The sequence below is a fragment of the Thalassophryne amazonica genome, chromosome 1, assembly GCF_902500255.1.
Source record: "Thalassophryne amazonica chromosome 1, fThaAma1.1, whole genome shotgun sequence".
NCBI classification, from domain to species: Eukaryota; Metazoa; Chordata; class Actinopteri; order Batrachoidiformes; family Batrachoididae; genus Thalassophryne; species Thalassophryne amazonica.
In genome coordinates, this window is record NC_047103.1 from 150697785 (window position 1) to 150717909 (window position 20125).

At 41.6% G+C, this 20125-nt stretch overlaps 1 protein-coding gene across 1 annotated transcript in view; it reads right to left on the minus strand.

The window, feature by feature from the left end:
• Positions 1-10043: 10043 nt before the first annotated feature.
• The window catches only part of LOC117515503 (transmembrane protein FAM155A-like), a 113084-nt gene continuing 103002 nt past the window's right edge, over positions 10044-20125 (minus strand). The window contains exons 2-3 of the mRNA XM_034176084.1: positions 17498-17669; positions 10044-11584 (exon numbers count right to left, since the gene is read on the minus strand). Of these exons, the coding sequence (XP_034031975.1) occupies positions 11286-11584; positions 17498-17669 (471 nt within the window). The 3' untranslated portion in view covers positions 10044-11285. The remainder of the gene's footprint in view (positions 11585-17497; positions 17670-20125) is intronic.

The following is a 20125-nucleotide window of genomic DNA, read 5'->3' on the forward strand; positions in this document are numbered from 1 at the left end:
CTGGAACCAGCTCCCAATTCGGATCAGGGAGACAGACACCCTCTCTACTTTTAAGATTAGGCTTAAAACTTTCCTTTTTGCTAAAGCTTATAGTTAGGACTGGATCAGGTGACCCTGAACCATCCCTTAGTTATGCTGCTATAGACTTAGACTGCTGGGGGGTTCCCATGATGCACTGAGTGTTTCTTTCTCTTTTGCTCTGTATGCACCACTCTGCATTTAATCATTAGTGATTGATCTCTGCTCCCTCCACAGCATGTCTTTTTCCTGGTTCTCTCCCTCAGTCCCAACCAGTCCCAGCAGAAGACTGCCCCTCCCTGAGCCTGGTTCTGCTGGAGGTTTCTTCCTGTTAAAAGGGAGTTTTTCCTTCCCACTGTTGCCAAGTGCTTGCTCACAGGGGGTCGTTTTGACCGTTGGGGATTTTCCGTAATTATTGCATGGCTTTGCCTTACAATATAAAGCGCCTTGGGGCAACTGTTTGTTGTGATTTGGCGCTATATAAATAAAATTGATTTGATTTGATTTGATAATCGCTCGTGAACTCGCTGAATCGCCGCCATCCACATGCAATTGTTTACATCCGCTGTGAGACAGCGGAGCTCTGCTGTCACCGCGGTGCATTCTGGGAAGTGTAGGCGGCCACCGGGGGCATTATGGGAAACTACAAAACACAGAATTAACTGACAGGGTAGCGAACATTATGCTCCTCAGACCATAGGTGGGAGTAAGTCACCATCAAGTCATTCTCAAGTCATGAATCTGCAAGTCCCAAGTCAAGTCTCACGTCATAATGACCACCAAGTGTTTGACAGCTGACTTGAAACTTGACTTGGGACTTGCAGATTGATGACTTTAGAATGACTTGACAGTGGCTTACTCCCACCTCTGCCTCAGACAGACACACAGACAGAGAGAGAAAGAGAGTGTTCAGGTGAAGAATCTGTGCCAACACTAGTGTTTCCTTGGAGAGTCCTTAAAGTCTAAAGAGAACACCATGTCACCTTTCTGCAGTGTGTCCTTTCATCCCTTCACAGGATTATTGATATTTCATGCATCCATCAGTGGAACACAGCCAATAGGGTCAAGTTGACTTTAATGACCATGTTTCCTAGCACCAGAAATCTGAGTTTCCCCTGAGCAAGATGTTTTTGCATTGCATTTTGTATTGGTCAGTCAACCCAGCTAAAATTGACCAATCACAGGGACAGTGGACAGAATTCGAGGGCTGATTTGTATGTTCCTTTTCCACGTCCAGTAAAAAAAAAAAAAGCCCATTCAGGCCTTTCACAGGATTGAGCCTACATAAATGAATGTTTGGTAAAAATTGACACTGACTCAAATCGAAGCATGAAGAGTACATAATTTTAAGAATCCATTAAACACAAGTAAACAACTAATATTTTAATCTGTTAAAACCTAGAGTGAACACACACATAAACACACATGAGGTACATTCATGAAGTATCCAAACTTATTTTATCCCACAGAAACAAATGTGTGGGAGTTGTCGTTTGGAGGGAAGGTGTAGGGAACCACCTTGTGCATACGTGAATCTTTTTCCTGCCCCTAGAGTGCATCAGTCGCGAGCAGTCAGCCTTTAGAGTGAGCACGTGTTCTGAGCATTTGTTGGATTCTCCTTTGCTATAACATGATGGAATGACTCGAGTAAAGGGATTGCATCAAATTTTGCCAAAAGCTTGGTGATACCCAAGAGGAAACCATTCGCAAGATTCAGCAGGCTTTTGGCGATGATGCCATGAGCATAACACAAATAAAAAAGTGGTATAATGCTTCAAAAATGGGCACACATCAGTGGAGAGTGAAGCACGTTCTGGTAGGCCATCCACAAGCCAAGATGACCACACGATTGACAGAACACAGGCTTTGGTCATGGATGACCATTGTGCCACCACCCAAGACGTTATGGATGAGGTGGGGATAAGCACATGTTTAGTATGTATGTGCATTTGGCTGTTCCCTTGTTTTCACTCGGGGATGCCAGTTCCAAGGTGGACCTGCATGTTGATTTGGTGCAGGTTTTATGCCAGATGCCCTTCCTGACACAACTCTACATTACCTGGAGAAATGTGGCAGGGGTGGGGTTAGGAACCTTCCACACTGAAACCAAGCACACTAATCACTTAGCCACTATCAGGATGGACGCCATACATTCCATAAAGGCAGAGCAGAAACAACTGCATCTGGAAATCTCGCAAAACATGCTGGAATATGCAAACAGTGACCCTGTCTTCTGAACACTGTTGTCACTGGTGATGAGACAGGATTTTACAGGTACGACCCAGAAACCAAATTTCAGTCATTACAATGGAAACAGCAAGGTCAAGATCGTGTTAACTGTTTTCTTGGACTACTGTGGGATTGTGCATGATGATTACCCATCAGAAGGAGTATTATCTGGAGTTCCTACATCAATATAGAGGAGCATTTTGTTTCACCAAAACATCAAATTTAGGCTTCTGTGTAGGCTCTCAGTTGTCCAGGTGGTTTCCATAGTAGAGAAGCTTGAATCTTCGACTGGACTGGGTTGCTTGACGCGAGGACATTTCGCTTCAAATTGCAGAAGCTTCCTCAGCTAAAATTCTTGCTCTGGTCCCAGAAGTCCCAGAGAACAAGAGACCAGATAGACAGGAGACGGAGACAAGAAGAAGAGGAGTGTCTCTCCCTTATTTAGCAGGAGTAGGGGAAAAACTACAGAGGATCTTCAGACAGCACAAAATCCCAGTTTACTTTAAACCGGTTAACACCTTGAGACAGAAATTAGTTCACCCTAAGGACAGGATCCCTAGTTACAAGCACAGCAATGTAGTATATTCTATCAGATGTCAGGAAAACTGTAACAAGCACTACATAGGTGAGACTAAGCAACCTTTACACAAAAGGCTATACCAGCACCGCAGATAGGGCACCAGTGGACCTCAGTCTGCAGTTCATCTCCACCTTAAAGACACTAACCACACGTTTGAGGACAAGGAAGTTAAAATATTAGCCAGAGAGAAGAAATGGTTTGAGAGAGGGGTCAAGGAGGCATTCTTTGTGAAACGTTTGAAACCCAGCCTTAACCGGGGAGGGGGTCTGAGACATGCTTTATCCCCTGTTTACAATGGGGTACTCAGGTCAAAGCAGTTTCAGTCCTTTGTTCATGGTAATGAGTCATTCACGTCATCAGCAGAGTCGTCAAGGGAGCCATCAAGAGAGGGTCCGTCCCATCTTTAGGAGGGACAGCTGCCCTGTCATTAGGTGGGTGCTAACTAGAGCACAATAGGTGCTAATTAGAGCTATTGTTTAGTCACTAGCCTATAGCAGTCTGTCTCTCGGTAGGAGGGGTCTGGTTAGGTTTAAAACTCCAGCTTTTGTGACTTCTTGATTATTCTTCTCTACAAGAGTCAAGACAGAAGTCAGACCACCAGAGCAAGAATTTTAGCTGAGGAAGCTTCTGCGATTTGAAGCGAAACGTCCTCGCATCAAGCAACCTAGTCCAGTCGAAGATTCACGCTTCTCTACTATCAAATTTAGGCTTGCATCTTGGATGTTCCTTCTGACAAATTGTAGGTGAACTTTTAGGACTTCTTTTTAAGAAAATCCTCCTCTTATACAGCCCTATGTCGCTCTTATGCAGCCCCTACGTGGCAGTACGCTGAGGGAAGCAAAGGGGTCCACAAAATGGATGGAAAAAAATTAACAGGTTTAATTTTTGGGGGGACTTTTGGCATAGAACACTGGATGCAGTGATCTACACAAGTCTACGCAACACTCCGCTACTATTCACCAAGCCTCCGCAAATTGTATGGTACCCTAGGCCAGTCCAGCGAAAAATCTTATTAGTTTTTTTAATCAGTACATACGTGCATTCCAAGATTTTATTCATCCCAGTGGACTCTGCTGAACTTTGCAGTGAAGCTTCAAAACCACAGAAGAGGTGGCCAAGCAGCCATTCCAGCACAATGCGCAGCCATTGTGCTGGAATGGCCACAGTAGCCACAGCAGCGATTCCAGCGTACAAGATACGCAGCACAATGCAACTCTACGCAGGCCTGGTGTGAAAGGGGCTTTACGCATGTGAGAACCCAGTCTGACGTGATTCAGCAGCACGAAATATACATTAATCTATTGGTTTGTGATATTGTCACGAAGTGCCTCATTTTCATCACGGCAGCACAAATTCATTCTAATACATTCCGTGATGGCACTGGGCTGCGTGTGAAGTCTTAAGGCAGCTTTGTTGTGATTTGACGCTATATAACATGAAATAAATTGAAATTGAATTGAAAACTGATTATTTACAGGTATTATACCAAAGCGTTCCATTACTTATGGAAACATCATCTTGGCTTTTATATTTTTAATTAATTTACAAAGTTATAGAGATCTGCTTTCAGTTTGCGTTTTATTTTTATTTTTTTGTATTTGAAATGGCATAAACAAATTAAAATGTGTGAAATACCAAGTGTGTGTGTGTATATATATATATATATGCGTAACTGTAACTGTAAGTACAGTATTCTAAATACAGTATTTCATGAGGCCATTCAGTGTGGTCAGAAGCCTATAGTACTATACTGCCATCTGCTGGTCAACAACACTGGTTGCTATACTCTTGTTGCCTCATAAATGTTTATTATTACAGCAAAAATAAATATGCTTCATGAAAAAATACAAACACCAGTAATGTTTAACATAATTTATATTTATTTTCCTTTGAACAAAATGTTAATAAATGTATTTGTTTTACGTCCAAAAAGATCATGACTCGTGGGACGTATTTTATAAATAATTTCATCCAAGTCTTTTGTAGAAAAAAAGAGAAAGAAAGTAAATTAGCAAACTAAAGCATCTCTAGTATGACAATATGACAACTTTATCATATTTTCTCTATGTTTGAACCCTTTTCTCAAGTCAAACTTCATATATATTTTTTGTGTGTTTTCTTAAAACCTCTTGTCTTCTTAACATCCAGCTTAGTCCTACTCAACTCACACCACTGCTTTAGACAACTGAAAAATGCGGCAAAAATCCTCAAAAATCAGACAGAAATCAAGGAGGTGAACAGAAAACACAGTGAGATTTCCAACAGTGGGGGCTGTGGCAGGAAGAAGGGTGGCAATTTTGAGATCCTATAACCTCAGGAGATATTTACAACCTCAGGACAAGGGGTCGGGGTCCAGGGTTTTGGTGGTGTTGGGCATGAGGGTGGCTGGGGGTCATCTGCATAGATCCACAGGACTCAGATCATGAACAAATAGAGATTGAAGGGGCGCAGTACAAATGCGGAAGTGTGGGCAAACAATCTACCACAGCGGCCACAGATGTGCCTTCATGAGAAAGTAGTTTTGCTCTCTTCAACTCACTCAGTTGTCTTCAGAGAATTTCAAGAAATACCACACCACAATAGAATATCAAGCAAAATGGAGCGGAGAGTAAATTCAGAAGGTTTATGCATCTTGAAAATCGAGAGGCACCCACAGACCTCCATGTGGTATCCCATGCTGAAGCCCCTGTGAAAAGCAAATCGAATATCACTGAGCAATGTGAGGTGAGCAGAGGTCAAGCTGTTAACGGCGAAGAGGGCGCACGGTGAAAGGAATGCACTGGTAACACATTTTCACAGCCAAGAACAATGTGGAAGCGAAAACAAATGTTAAACGTTTAAATCCTTAATCTGTGTAATTAGCCAAACCCACTCTGGAGCAAATCATCCAAAAACCATTTCTACTTTCTTTTATGATGTCGGCCAAGAATTATCCTTTAATTTTCACAGGGTTCTCTTAAAAATACATGAGCGATTTCAAGAAAATTTGATGAAAATGTTGGCTTTGGCTTTTTTCAGGAAAATCATTAAATTTTCAACCAGATGTGGATCCAGAACAATTTTTAATTTAATTTAATTTAATGTGGTTCTCAGATCATTCTTTATATATTTTCTCACATTATTTGTATCTTTAAAAAAGGCATGGATGGATTCCAAGGATACTTGGTGGACAGGTAGTTCTTGAGTCAAGGAAGTGTTGATTCAGTGTGGAATAAGATTAAATTTTCAATTGATTTTGTTGTTATTCGTGTCTAAAAAATATTGACAGACTTCAAAGATAATAGATGGGCAAGTCGGCCTTGGACATTGTGTTTTAAATCAGATCTGGATGCATAAACATTTTTAATTGATATTTTTAATTATGTGTCCAAAAAATAAATAACAGATTTCAAAGAAAGCGGTCACATAAGCCTTGAATCAATGAATCATTGATTAAATCTTGAACTAGATTTGGGTCAAGGACCATTTTTTATTAATATTTTTGTAATACCACCTATTAATTTCAGTATTATTTGTATCTCAAAAAGACATGAATAAATTTCAAGGAAATATGGTGGACAGGTACTGTCGACCTTGGGTTAACAAAAAAGAATTAATGAAATTCTCAATCTGTTGCAGAGCTACAATTAATTAATGGTTTTATATTTTATCACATGCATTTCAAATTATTTGTATCTTAAAAAACATAAATGGATTTCAGTTAAATTTGACAGAGCGGTAGGTCTTGGATCAGAAAAACATTGACTAAATTGAGAAACAGATACAGATCCAGAATAATTTGTAATTAAAAGTTTCATTATGTCGCCCAGTGATTACTATGTTATTTTTATTTTGGCAGTGGGACCTGGGAGGATGTACAGGTGCTGGTCATATAATTACAATATCATGAAAAGGTTGATTTATTTCAGTAATTCCATTCAAAAAGTGAAACTTGTATATTTTATTAATTCATTACACACAGACTGATATATTTCAAATGTTTATTTCTTTTAATTTTGATGATTATAACTGACAACTAATGAAAATCCCAAATTCAGTATCTCATAAAATTAGAATATATTACTTAAGACCAATACCAAAAAAGGATTTCTAGAAATGTTGGCCAACTGAAAAGTATGAACATGAAAAGTATGAGCATGTACATCACTCAGTATGTAGTTGGGGCTCCTTTTGCCTGAATTACTGTAATGTGGCGTGGCATGGAGTCGATCAGCCTGTGGCACTGCTCAGGTGGTATGAGAGCCCAGGTTGCTCTGATAGTGGCCTTCAGCTCTTCTGCATTGTTGGGTCTGGCGTGTTGCTTCTTCCTCTTCACAATACCCCATAGATTTTCTATGGGCTTAAGGTCAGGCGAGTTTGCTGGCCAATTAAGCCAATTAAGAACAGGGATACCATGGTCCTTAAACCAGGTACTGGTAGCTTTGGCACTGTGTGCAGGTACCAATGTTATGTGTCGACGCGGGTTGAGGAGCGGACCTGCGTCAGACGGAACCCAGCGCTACAAATAACCAGAAAAGCGGTTCCAAAAACAATATATTTATTTCACCCACTGGTGCATAAAAAGTGTAAAAACAGAAATAGCATCCTTCTGGTGGAGTGAAGGCTGGCACGCTCTCCAGCGCCCAAAAGGATCGAAGCCCGGCGCTCCTGGACCCACTACCACCGCCAAACACCCCCCAGGTGGGCACGACAAACCAACTCTCTGCGAAGCATAGAAGAGGTGAGGTAAGTTAGCAGTTACAACTAATATCCTTCAAAAGACACACACTATCAGCAACACATACAGGTCTGTATTTTAAGCTTTATGCAAATAAGCAGCTTCTCACAACAGGTGGAGGACCACTTGTCTGCATGCCACAGCAGTGAGAAGCGAGCTGCACAATCCTCATCACAATTCAAGTATACTGCATAACAAAATACCAAGTTACTATCAACAATTAGTCAAACACTTAATCACCTTTGATGTGTGCTGACAGCATGTGTCCCTCACCCTTCCTTGCTTCACGGGCTCGATGTGTCAAACCCAGGCGCGGTCCTCAGCGTCTCACAAACGAACATCACAAGGTCGAGTTCCCGGCAGTTCTGCTTGAATCACACATGACTTAAATGCAGAACGCCATCCAATTATCTGCTTCAGCTGAAAGTCTTTAAGGTTGCATGTGAGCACCATTCACAGGTGCTGCACATGATGTTGATGAGGGTGAAGGACTCTTCAGCCAGCACCTTCTCCACAGACAAATCAGTTCTCATGCCACCTGGAGAGCAAAGAAAAGAAAAGAACACCAAAATATCCAGCCACACCCCCCAACACACAACAACCAAGTCCTGATGGAAAATGAAATCTGCATCTCCATAAAGTTGGTCAGCAGCAGGAAGCATGAAGTGCTCTACAACTTCCTGGTAGATGGCTGTGTTGACCTTGGACCTCAGAAACCACAGTGGACCAACACCAGCAGATGACATGGCAAAATTTACTTTGATCAGAGAACATATCTTTGGACCACTCAGCAGCTGTCCAGTCCTTTCTGTCTTTAGCCCAGGCAAGACGTCAAGTCAGCAGTCTTCCCCATGGATGTGTAGCCTACAGAACTAGACTGAGAGACCAGTTAAAGGCCTTTGCAGATGTTTTGAGTTAATTAGCTGATTAGAGTGCGGCACCACATGTCTTCAATATTCAACCTTTTCACAATATTTTAATTTTCTGAGATACTGAATTTGGGGTTTTCATTAGTTGTCAGTTATAATCATCAAAATTAAAAGAAATAAACACTTGAAATATATCAATCTGTGTGTAATGAATGAATATAATATACAAGTTTCACTTTTTGAATGGAATTACTGAAATAAATCAGCTTTTTCATGATACTGTAATTATATGACCAGCACCTGTATGTGGTTTCTAACTGCCCTCTAGTTTTTCGGTGTGTTACTCGTTGTATTTTGTGTCTGATTTGGGTGTCGGGGAAACTGTCCAATCGTGCCGCATTATCTCTCATCACTCACTCTTCTTAATCTCTGTGTGACCTGTGTGACAACGTGCACTTAATAGCAGCACAAATCTTAGAAACATGGTGTCTAACCAGATCCTTACTCTGGATGGCATTACCCTGACCTCTAGTAATACTGTGAGAAATCTTGGAGTCATTTTTGATCAGGATATGTCATTCAATGCGCATATTAAACAAATATGTAGGACTGCTTTTTTGCATTTACGCAATATCTCTAAAATTAGAAAGGTCTTGTCTCAGAGTGATGCTGAAAAACTAATTCATGCATTTATTTCCTCTAGGCTGGACTATTGTAATTCATTATTATCAGGTTGTCCTAAAAGTTCCCTGAAAAGCCTTCAGTTAATTCAAAATGCTGCAGCTAGAGTACTGACAGGGACTAGAAGGGGAGAGCATATCTCACCCATATTGGCCTCTCTTCATTGGCTTCCTGTTAATTCTAGAATAGAATTTAAAATTCTTCTTCTTACTTATAAGGTTTTGAATAATCAGGTCCCATCTTATCTTAGGGACCTCATAGTACCATATCATCCCAATAGAGCGCTTCGCTCTCAGACTGCAGGCTTACTTGTAGTTCCTAGGGTTTGTAAGAGTAGAATGGGAGGCAGAGCCTTCAGCTTTCAGGCTCCTCTCCTCTGGAACCAGCTCCCAATTCAGATCAGGGAGACAGACACCCTCTCTACTTTTAAGATTAGGCTTAAAACTTTCCTTTTGCTAAAGCTTATAGTTAGGGCTGGATCAGGTGACCCTGAACCATCCCTTAGTTATGCTGCTATAGACTTAGACTGCTGGGGGGTTCCCATGATGCACTGAGTGTTTCTTTCTCTTTTTGCTCTGTATGCACCACTCTGCATTTAATCATTAGTGATTGATCTCTGCTCCCCTCCACAGCATGTCTTTTTCCTGGTTCTCTCCCTCAGCCCCAACCAGTCCCAGCAGAAGACTGCCCCTCCCTGAGCCTGGTTCTGCTGGAGGTTTCTTCCTGTTAAAAGGGAGTTTTTCCTTCCCACTGTCGCCAAGTGCTTGCTCACAGGGGGTCGTTTTGACCGTTGGGGTTTTTACGTAATTATTGTATGGCCTTGCCTTACAATATAAAGCGCCTTGGGGCAACTGTTTGTTGTGATTTGGCGCTATATAAATAAAATTGATTGATTGATTGAAGCATGCAAAAATGGAACAAAATCTGATGGATCAGCCCTTGAAAACTCCTCGCACTCCTCATACGCTGACACTAAAAACAGCCCTTTGCTAGTCTGTGAAGGATAGCGGTTGATCAGCTAAGAGTGATTTAAGTGCCAACTGATTGATTGATTGATTGATTGATTGACTGGCTGGTTGCTTGTATAAACTTTACAAATTAGAAGCCAGGCCGACAGTAGTGAGGATGCCTGCAAAGAGGCACTCAAAGAACTGTTGTTTTGGCTTCACACAGCTGTCCTCCATTCAGTATTTAACAAGTGCACTGAGACGCTGGTTTCCCTGGGTTGTCTCTGCAGGCCTGTGTTCGGCACACTAAACGCTCGCTGTGGCGTCAAGACAAGCCACATGGTTGCCTGATTCTGCCATATGAGGTAAACCAAAAGCTTAAGAAACACAACCACAGTGGGTCCAGGTCGTCCCATCCAGGAACCCCGCTTGGCAAGTCCTCCCTCAAGACTGCTGAACTCAGGCCAGCAACTCCTACGAACCCCTCAATCTGTTGAGGGAACCACCACCAACTTCATTGCAACTACGTACGATAGACGATGAAGACGGCCAGTTTCAGAGCACTTGTGGTCCTAAAATGTGTAGGCATGTACTTCTCTACGGGGTTGACAAAAGGTCTAATAAGACAAAATACAAGCCGAATATGAGGATAAAGAAGGATCACATGTATTTTCTTTCCAGAGAAACAAGACCACATGAGTCATGGGTGACATTTTGCTTGTCCTGGTAGACCCTCGACCAGCAAATGTTATCACATACCAGGTCATCAGGACATACCTGTGGACTGGAAGAGTTGTCCACACATTCTGGCATATGTAAAACGCTGACAACTTAAATATAAGTGAGACTGCACACAGTGCTGTCCATGCAACACGTGAGGGAGGGAGGGAAGGAAGGGAAGAAGGAAAGGTAAAGCAGAAGAGCGACAATATGCTAGAAAACATTTGGATGGAATAAAAACAATGAGCATGTTTCAAGTGGCAAGAGGTCATTTCTTAAGGGGGGTGTTGTTCAAAAATCTCAGTTTGGTTGGTGGCCAATCCCAGCTTGCTAAACCCCAATTAACCCTCTCCCACTTGTTGTGGTTGGTGGTTTATGGGCAGCAGATTGTAGAGGCATTTCGAGCATGTCATGCCAGATGTGTCCCTGGCAGCAGGAACACTGCAAAAGCCATAAGGAAACTAATCCTCAAGAACGACATCATTCTTTAAACTTTAGCCTTGATTAACCCCCCCGCCCAAGGCTCACTCCTCATTTGAAGCACTCTCCTCTGGTGAGAAAGTGGCAGCCACGCCTACCAATGTGGAATTATGGGAGGCTGAAATGATGATGACAGTGTGTAGGAGGACAAGGGCCAGCAGACAGATCTTCAGCCGCCCACTGCACAGTCTCGAGGTGGCCGCCGAGGTGACTGATGCCCCCTGGGGGTGGCAGGAAGAGGCAGTCCTTTTTAGTGTCCCGCCTGAAGGGTTGTCCACTTTGGTGTCCCATCGCACGTCGCAGCATTCGGCCTCACTGTCTGATGGATGATCTCCCAAGAGCCCTGAGAGAGATGATGGATAAAAATGTTCAGATGTTCTCTGATGCATCTATTTATAAGCAGAATAAAAGCAATTTTTTTTCATAGCTGATAGCAATAAAAATGCCTTTGTGAACAAAGATACTAATAATAACTAATAACTGTGGTTGGATTCAGTTGTTACAGATGTGGCTCTTTTTAGCCTAAGTACCATTGTTATTTTACTGTGATATATTGACGATGACTACAAATACGTAGATAAAAATGCATGCGTCCTTTAACCCAATTGCAATGTGGGTCTGTTGTGTGGGCCGCTGAAGAGGAGGTACTGCTGGCCCACCATCACCAGAGGGCGCCCTGCCTGGAGTGCGGGCTCCAGGCACCAGAGGGCGCCGCCGCCTCACGGGAGCAGCCTCGGTGACAGCTGTCACCCATCACCTGAGACAGCTGACGGCAATCATCAGTGGGGTATATCAGCAGGACGGCATCTCCACCTCATTGCCGAGATATCGTTTCTACCAGAGAGGTAACATATCAAAGCCTACTGAGTACACAGTTTTGACTGAGCTAGTTATTGGTTTACTGTTCCGAGAGGTGGAGGTACCTTTCCTGCCGTTCGGAGTTCTGGGTGCAAACGCGCCCCCATCTAACTGTTCTTTTTCCCTCGCCAGCAGTACCAGGTCCGACACGCGGAGGCAGTGGCCACCTGGGAGTTCGGGACTTGGCGGCTCCAGTATTCCCGGGGTCCTGTGGCGGAGGAAGCCGTGTGGTTCCGGTCTTACCTTGGAGAGGCGTCTCCTATCTTCGAGCCTGCCCACACGACACCTTTGTGTATTGACTTTTGTCCATTTCTGTAATTGGTTGTATTCGTTGTGCACATTCACAACAGTAAAGCGTTGTTATTTTGACTTACTCCATTGTCCGTTCATTTGCGCCCCCTGTTGTGGGTCCGTGTTCCTACACTTTCCCAACAGGGTCAACAGTTTTGTGTTAATTATCATAAGCCTACAGATGTACAGTTCAGGTCTGGGGTCATACACTGTTTCTTCACTGCATCCACCACCACAATACAGAACCAACATACTTAACATAATATGAAAAATATTTGCAGATCAGTGACTCAAAAGGGCTATTTCACTGATCACTGTCACTGGATTTAATAATAATAATAATAATAATAATAATACAGTTTAAAGTGTTGGTATGATACAATAAAATCAATCCCATGCACAGGCGTCTCTAGATCAACCCTGAATGTAGAGATCCTGTCTGAGAATCGAACAAGGGACGATCTTCCTCACCACTGAGGGATTGTCACTGAGTTAATTTGTGTAAACATGAGATGCTTTTGCATCTCACTAGCTAACTAGTAAGACTCAGTGTTACTAGTATGCTCAAGGAGCCACTTGTGCATCAGAAAGTGGGTTAGTTAGGACTTTGGTGGTATTAGTGCAGCACCTGGCATCACTGTACTTGTTGTTTGAACTACTTCAACAAAATGCAACTAAATGCTGAAAAAAACTGGCTAGTAAGAATTATGATCAGCCAGTACAACACAGTTGAGTACAAGAAGTGGCGATAAAAAAGGAACCAGTGAAGGAGACTGATGTCTACTATTAAGGATTTGGAATAGCAGCTTTCCATATCTGACTGAACACAATTTAAGAACAGCTGTCACAGCTCTTCGCCACAGCCAAACCAGACGAGCTGTTGGTGGACTAAAACAGAGAAGAGCATCTGAAGAACCGTGAGCCCAGATCAAAGACTGACTGCACTTTAAAGGAAAAAGCTTTACTTTTCTGATCTCTATTGGAAAGGAAATAAATGTCACTCCAAGCATCCAGATCACAAAAGGAACTCTTAAATGTCTTGTTCAAGATATATACTTAACTAACAAAGCAGCGTTTTGATACAGATAAAACAAACAAACAAACAAAACAAAACAAGAAACCAAGTGAAACTTCTGTAGAGCACATATTTATTAGAATGAGGACAATACTGTTATCATTACTCATTACTGTTACTTGTAGCAGTTATAGGATCATTTTATTTGTGTAAAATAATGAAAAAATGAATAATTCAATCATAAATTAAAGAAATTGGGCAAAACAAACAAACTGCTTATTTTAAAATCATTTTGAGAGACAAATAGATTCTTTTACGTTTGTTTTCACGCACATGGTTGCTTGTTTTTGCTTGTGTAATCTGGCAACACTGAGATACCCTCAGACCAAACCTTTTATGATGCAAGATCATAAAGGATGATGTAACAGCAGGCCCGGATCCAGACCGGTTTGGACCGATGCAGTTGCATCAGTTGGTTCGTCATCGGTTAAAAAAAAACTTGAATAATCCAGAATAGTGCCGAACGTGTCCCCGCAGTGAACACAGCTTTTCGGTGGTTTTCATGTCAATCTATAGTCCGTAAATTATACATATTTTTCAGAGTTTCGGAGTCATACGGATGTACAAATAAAGTCGGATATTCAGGGTTTGGTCTGCAGCGGCTCTGTAATTTCTTTCTGTAATTTCTGCAGCGCGACTCCACTTTGAGGCCGTGAACCATTGAAGCAATGTTTCGATCCATTAGCTCAATGGTTCTGTGATTCGCTGCTCTTCAGAAACGACAAGTCCGCTTCTTAGCCCCTCTCAAAGCCATTAAAATACCGTGAGTCACTTTTGTGTGGATTAAAGTCACTAACTGGGACTCTTGTCTTGTTGCAGTCAAGAAACGAGAATCGTCCTCTGGTCCATTGGCACAGCTCCAAATGCTGCGTGACTCTCTGCTGAGACAGAGTCCGGTTGGAATTAATAACTTCAAAACGAATCGCTGCTTTAAATAAAATGACACCTCTTACAAACGCTGTAATACAGACAAGAACCTACAATCAACTAAAACGCTTTTTTTCCTCCCAAAATGAGACGTGCTGTATTTCTTTACAAATTACATCCTGACGTGCAGCACAGCAGCTGTAAGAGCTCAGCTCAGATATATGGAAAGACATTTATGTCAATAATGTCTGAAAGGAAATGCTTTTGAAAAAAACTACAGATTTTGTTTATTCCTATTTATGTCCAGAGATCAAGGATCCACCATGTAGAGTTCATTATGTCCAAAGTTTAAGGATCCAGTGACCAGTTTCATATTTATTTACTTAATGACTCAATAAAATGTTCAATTTCAATTTAATCGGCTTATAAAGTGCCAAATCACAATTCAATCACAATTGTGATATGTGTACAATTGTGATGTATTTGTTTTAGTATATTTAGTCATGGACATGATGAATATTGTTACCTGCTGGGCAGTTTCTAATTTTGATTAGTATCAATGGAAAATGTCTTCTGTGAACTGCCTGTATCTCAATATATTATTATTAAGAATATATGCAGTCATATTTTTATTGATTTCAAATCCCACCCCTGCCACATTTCTCCATGTAATGTGGAGTTGCATCAGGAAGGGCATCCGGCGTAAAACCTGTGCCAATTCAACATGCAGATCCACCTTGGATTTGCTGTGGCGACCACGAGTGCAAACAAGGGAGCAGCCGAAGGGACTTACTTTATAATTGAAAGATTTTGGCAATAAATTTGATCCTGTTTACAGTCAATTTTTGTTACAGTGTTGTTTTTTAGGACATCATATTTATACAAATAAGAAGTCTTCACTATGGTCCATGATGTATAATAAATATATTAAAAGACGTGTGACAGTGTATGCTGCACACGAATAAAAGAATGAAGATTATTGAATAACAAGACGCGTACGATTTTTATTTTATCATTGGGCAAAAATACATCTGTCAGATTTTCACTCTGGATCCAGCCCTGAACAGTAAGAACAAATAAACAAACCAAGACAGAAACCAAGAGAAAATCCCTTTGATTTATTCTAAAGATTGTACAAGTGATACATAAAAATACTGAGAAATGAGCACAGTTTAGTTTTTACTGCTGTTACACACGATGCCCTCGTGTAAGTCGTTCTAAAACCCACCACTAGATGTCGTCAGAACACCTTTACAAACGCCTCACGGTTTTCCTTGAGTTAAAACCATCCATTCAAATCCAACATGAGAGATTTTGGATGCACTTCTCTTTATAAAAGGCTCTTTCATTCAGAAGCAGAAGAGAAACCTGACTTGCTGCCACATAAATAGAGCATTCTCAAGCTAATAATTGGAGTAACATGAATAGAGATTTTTTTCAAGTTTCATATTGACATACAGCTGCTAATATTTTTTGTCTGTCTAACCAGGACAAGACCACACTGGATGTGCCCAAATGTGGGTCACAAGGGCCACATGGGCCAAAGGTTCCCATTAATTTCGCCAAATAAAAAATATTGAGTCAAAAAATACTGAGCTGTCATAAAAATTTACCCAAAATTTTCTTTGAATGTGCTTTTGCTTAAATATTAACTGGATAAATTTTCTATAATCATGTTATTATTGTAATATATGTACATTAGTGGCAGCACAGTGGATTAGTGGTTAGCACTGTTGCCTCACAGCGAGAAGGTCATGGGTTCAATTCCCGTGGCCTTTCTGTGTGGAGTTTGCATGTTCTCCCTGTGTTTGCGTGGGTTTCCTCCAGGTGTTCTGGTTTCCTCCCCCATCCAAAGACATGCGGGTTAGGTGGATTGGAATCTTTCAAAGTGTGCGTGTGGGTGTGTCTGTGTTTGATTGTCTGTTTGTGGCCCTGTGACAGACTGGCGTCCTGTCCTGGGTGTACCCCGCCTCACGCCCTATGACTGCTGGGATAGGCTCCAGCCCCCCCCCGCGACCCTTAATTGGACTAAGCGGTAGACGATGAATGAATGAATGAATGAAAGTACATTAGTTTATTTAGCACATGTGGTTTTATGAGAAATTGTTAAAATAGCCTTTCCAAAAAACCTGTCCGACGTTACTGGTGTTGACTAATCATCTTCATAAAATGGACACAAAGTGACATAAAAATGGACATTAGAAATTGTCTTTGAAAAAGAAGTTGGATGGCAAAGAATTTGGATGTGGTTGACATTACCATGGACTGTATATCATCGTTGTGGCAACCCCTCGGTGGTGAGGAAAATTGTCCCTTGATCACTTCCCGGACGGGATACCCATATCCAGCATCAATCTGGAGGAGCCTGTGCTTGGGTTTGTTTAATGTGAGAATGTCGTTGCACGCTAACAAACATACAGTCCTTGACAGATCCTTATCCTGGTCTGATGACTGGGAATTCCCAAACAATTGGTTTCTGCCATTTGACAGTAGCAAGTAACTGGTCATTTGACAAAAAGTTCTTGTAGCAGTATACAATGATCCTGTGAAGAGATGCTGAACCAAAGAAATCCAGATGCCACTTAAGATAAATGGTTAGCATCCAAGTCACACAACAACACAGTGAGACAGGAAGTGCTAGGAACCTAAAGACTTGGACCTTCATTCTCCTGCTTAGATACTTCTGTTCAGTGACCTCATGACTCCATGAGCTCTTCCCAGGCATTTCTCAATCCCAAAGGCTGATGACAGAGAGACACAAATGTCACTGCCAAGATAAGTGAATGTCTCCACAAGTTCTGGACTTTCACCAGACACAGTTGGCCATTGAAAGCCTGGATCTTAGTCTTGATCAAGGGCAATCATAATCCCAGACTGATTTGTCATTCAGCGTCTGACGTCTTGCAATCAGGGCAACCACTAGGTCTTCAAAGATCACAGCATCTCCCAAGAGGTCAAGGTCAGTAAACCTTCCTCATTAACAAAGGCACCTAAGCTCCTGGTTTCCACCATCCTATCCAACACTCTATAGTTGTTTGTATACTTGAGTACACTCTCAGTCATTGTTGTGAGATCACCTGCAACTAAATCTTTCGTTGAAGGATTTCACAAATTGCTTTATCCAGTCTGAAAATGGAAAGGTCCTACCATTGATGGTGCCTTCACCTGTGCAGATGAAGCTGGGGCTGCCTCCGTGGATCAAGTCGTCATTATCGGGCAGGATGAACGGACAACTCTGCTGGACCTCCAGGCAATACTGGTGGCATGGTATTTTCTTCTGACAGGACTGTTGGGTGGTGGGGAAATACTGAGCACACAGCCAGGGTTTATAGGCCACCTGAGGAGGAGCAGAAAGAGGAAAAGGAGAGGAGGTTGACATTTTTCACATCCGCTTGGCAATTACCTTAGTCATCCTAACAACTTTTTTTCCAGCAAAGTAAAACAGATCACCTGAATATTTGAACTACTGATTGTGAGATATGTCATATTTTCCAAATACCAAGCAACTTGTGTATTAAAGACGGCTCAGGGGAAACTGGCTGAGGCTTGTCTGCTGGTTTCATCCAAGACTTTGTCAGCAATATTACAGTGGTGCTTCAGCTATCAACAAAACAAACAAACAAAAAACTAGATCAAGAACCTTTGTATTCATCAGGTGACCATGAAAATTATTTTTGCACTGGCCATCACAAAGTCATACGGCGCAAGCGCTGACAGGTGTTATTATTGTATTTTAGTATGTTAGTCCTTTCCAGGATGCACAATCAATAATTAATTTTGTCACTGCTGAATCAACAAGATTAGTATTCATTTTAAGGTACGTATGACAGTAGGGCTGCAGCTGATGGTAACTTGTAATTGTTTTATTTTTTCATTTCATCAAATAATCGATTATTTTTTTTATTAGTCTCTTGAATATTTTCTGATTAGTCAATTATCCTTTGGTTAATTTCACAGTAAATCATAACCATAAAATCTACAAACAACTTTTAACCTTGCATTCAAATATTTTGCAGAAAAAGTAATAATTTCACAAATTCAAAACAAAATTCCAACATATAAAGGATATAAAGTGCCAAATATGAAAAAAGCAGGCATGAAAACAAATACTGCACACAGCTTTGGGTTTTCCCAAGACACAAAAAGAGAGAATATAAAATCCTGACATACGAGGTCTATTAGAAAAGTATCCGACCTTATTATTATTTTTTTTTTTAAACCATATTGATTTGAATCACGTGTGATTACATCAGCCAAGCTTGAACCCTCGTGGGCATGCAAGAGTTTTTTCACACCTGTCGGTGACGTCACTCGCCTGTGAGCACGCCTTGTGGGAGGAGTGGTCCAGCCCCCTCATCGGAATTCCTTTGTCTGAGAAGTTGCTGAGAGACTGGCGCTGTGCTTCATCAAAATTTTTTCAAAAACTGTGAGGCAGATCCGAGTGGACACCATTCGAGAAATTCAGCTGGTTTTCGGTGAAAATTTTAACGGCTGATAAGAGATTTTGGGATGTTACTATCGCTTTAAGGACTTCCCACGGAGCGGGATGTCGCGCAGCGCTCCAAGGCGACGTCGTCATCCTGTTTCAAGCTGAAAACCTCCTAATTTAAGCCTCTGTTGACCCAGGATGTCGTGAGAGAACAGAGAACTTTCAGAAGAGGTCGGAATCAGCAGTTTATCCGGACATTCCACTGTTAAAGGAGATTTTTTTAATGAAAGACGTGAGGACGGATTGGCGCGTTGGCTTGCAGCCGGCGCGCCCGCCACAGGAAAAACACCTCCGTTGGAAGCCTTAAGGACAAGTTGGAACATGCCCTGCTGTTAAACAATTTCTCAGATACTCACTCAACTGAAAGCCACCAACAGCAGCCTGGATTTTACAAATGGTTATCAACACGGAGGTGTTTTTCCTGTGGCGAGCCGACGCGCCAATCTGTTCGCACGTCTTTCATTAAAAAAATCTCCTTTAACAGTGGAATGTTCGGATAAACTGCTGATTCCGACCTCTTCTGAAAGTTCTCTGTTCTCTCACGATGTCCTGGGTCAACAGAGGCTTAAATTTGGAGGTTTTCAGCTTGAAACAGGATGACGATGTCGCCTCGGAGCGCTGCGCGACGTCCCGCTCCGTGGGAAGTCCTTAAAGCGATAGAAACAATCCAAAATCTCTTATCAGCCGTTAAAATTTTCACCGAAAACCAGCTGAATTTCTCGAATGGTGTCCACTCGGATGTGCCTCACAGTTTTTGAAAAAATTTTGATGAAGCACAGCGCCAGTCTCTCAGCAACTTCTCAGACAAAGGAATTCCGACAAGGGGGCTGGACCACTCCTCCCACAAGGCATGCTCACAGGCGAATGACGTCACAGACAGGCGTGGAAAAACTCACGCATGCGCACAAAGGTTCAAGCTTGGCTGACGTAAAAACATATAAATCAAATCTATATAGTTTTTTAAAAAAAAATAAAACGGTTTCTTTTCTAATAGACCTCGTATTTCATAGGGCTGCAACTAACATTTATTTTCATTACCAGTTAATCTGTTGACTATTTTCTGAATTAATCCATTTGTTATTTGGTTGATAAAATGCCAGAAAATGGTGAAAAATATCAGTCAGTGTTTTCAAAAAGCCCAAGATCACATCCCAAAATGTGTTATTTTGTTCACAACCCAAAGACAGTCAGTTTACTGTCAAAGAGGAGGAAAGAAGCCATAAAATATTCACATTTAAGACGCTCAAATGAGAGAAACTGGACGTTAAAAAAAGTCTCAAAATGATTAATCTTTACCAAAATAA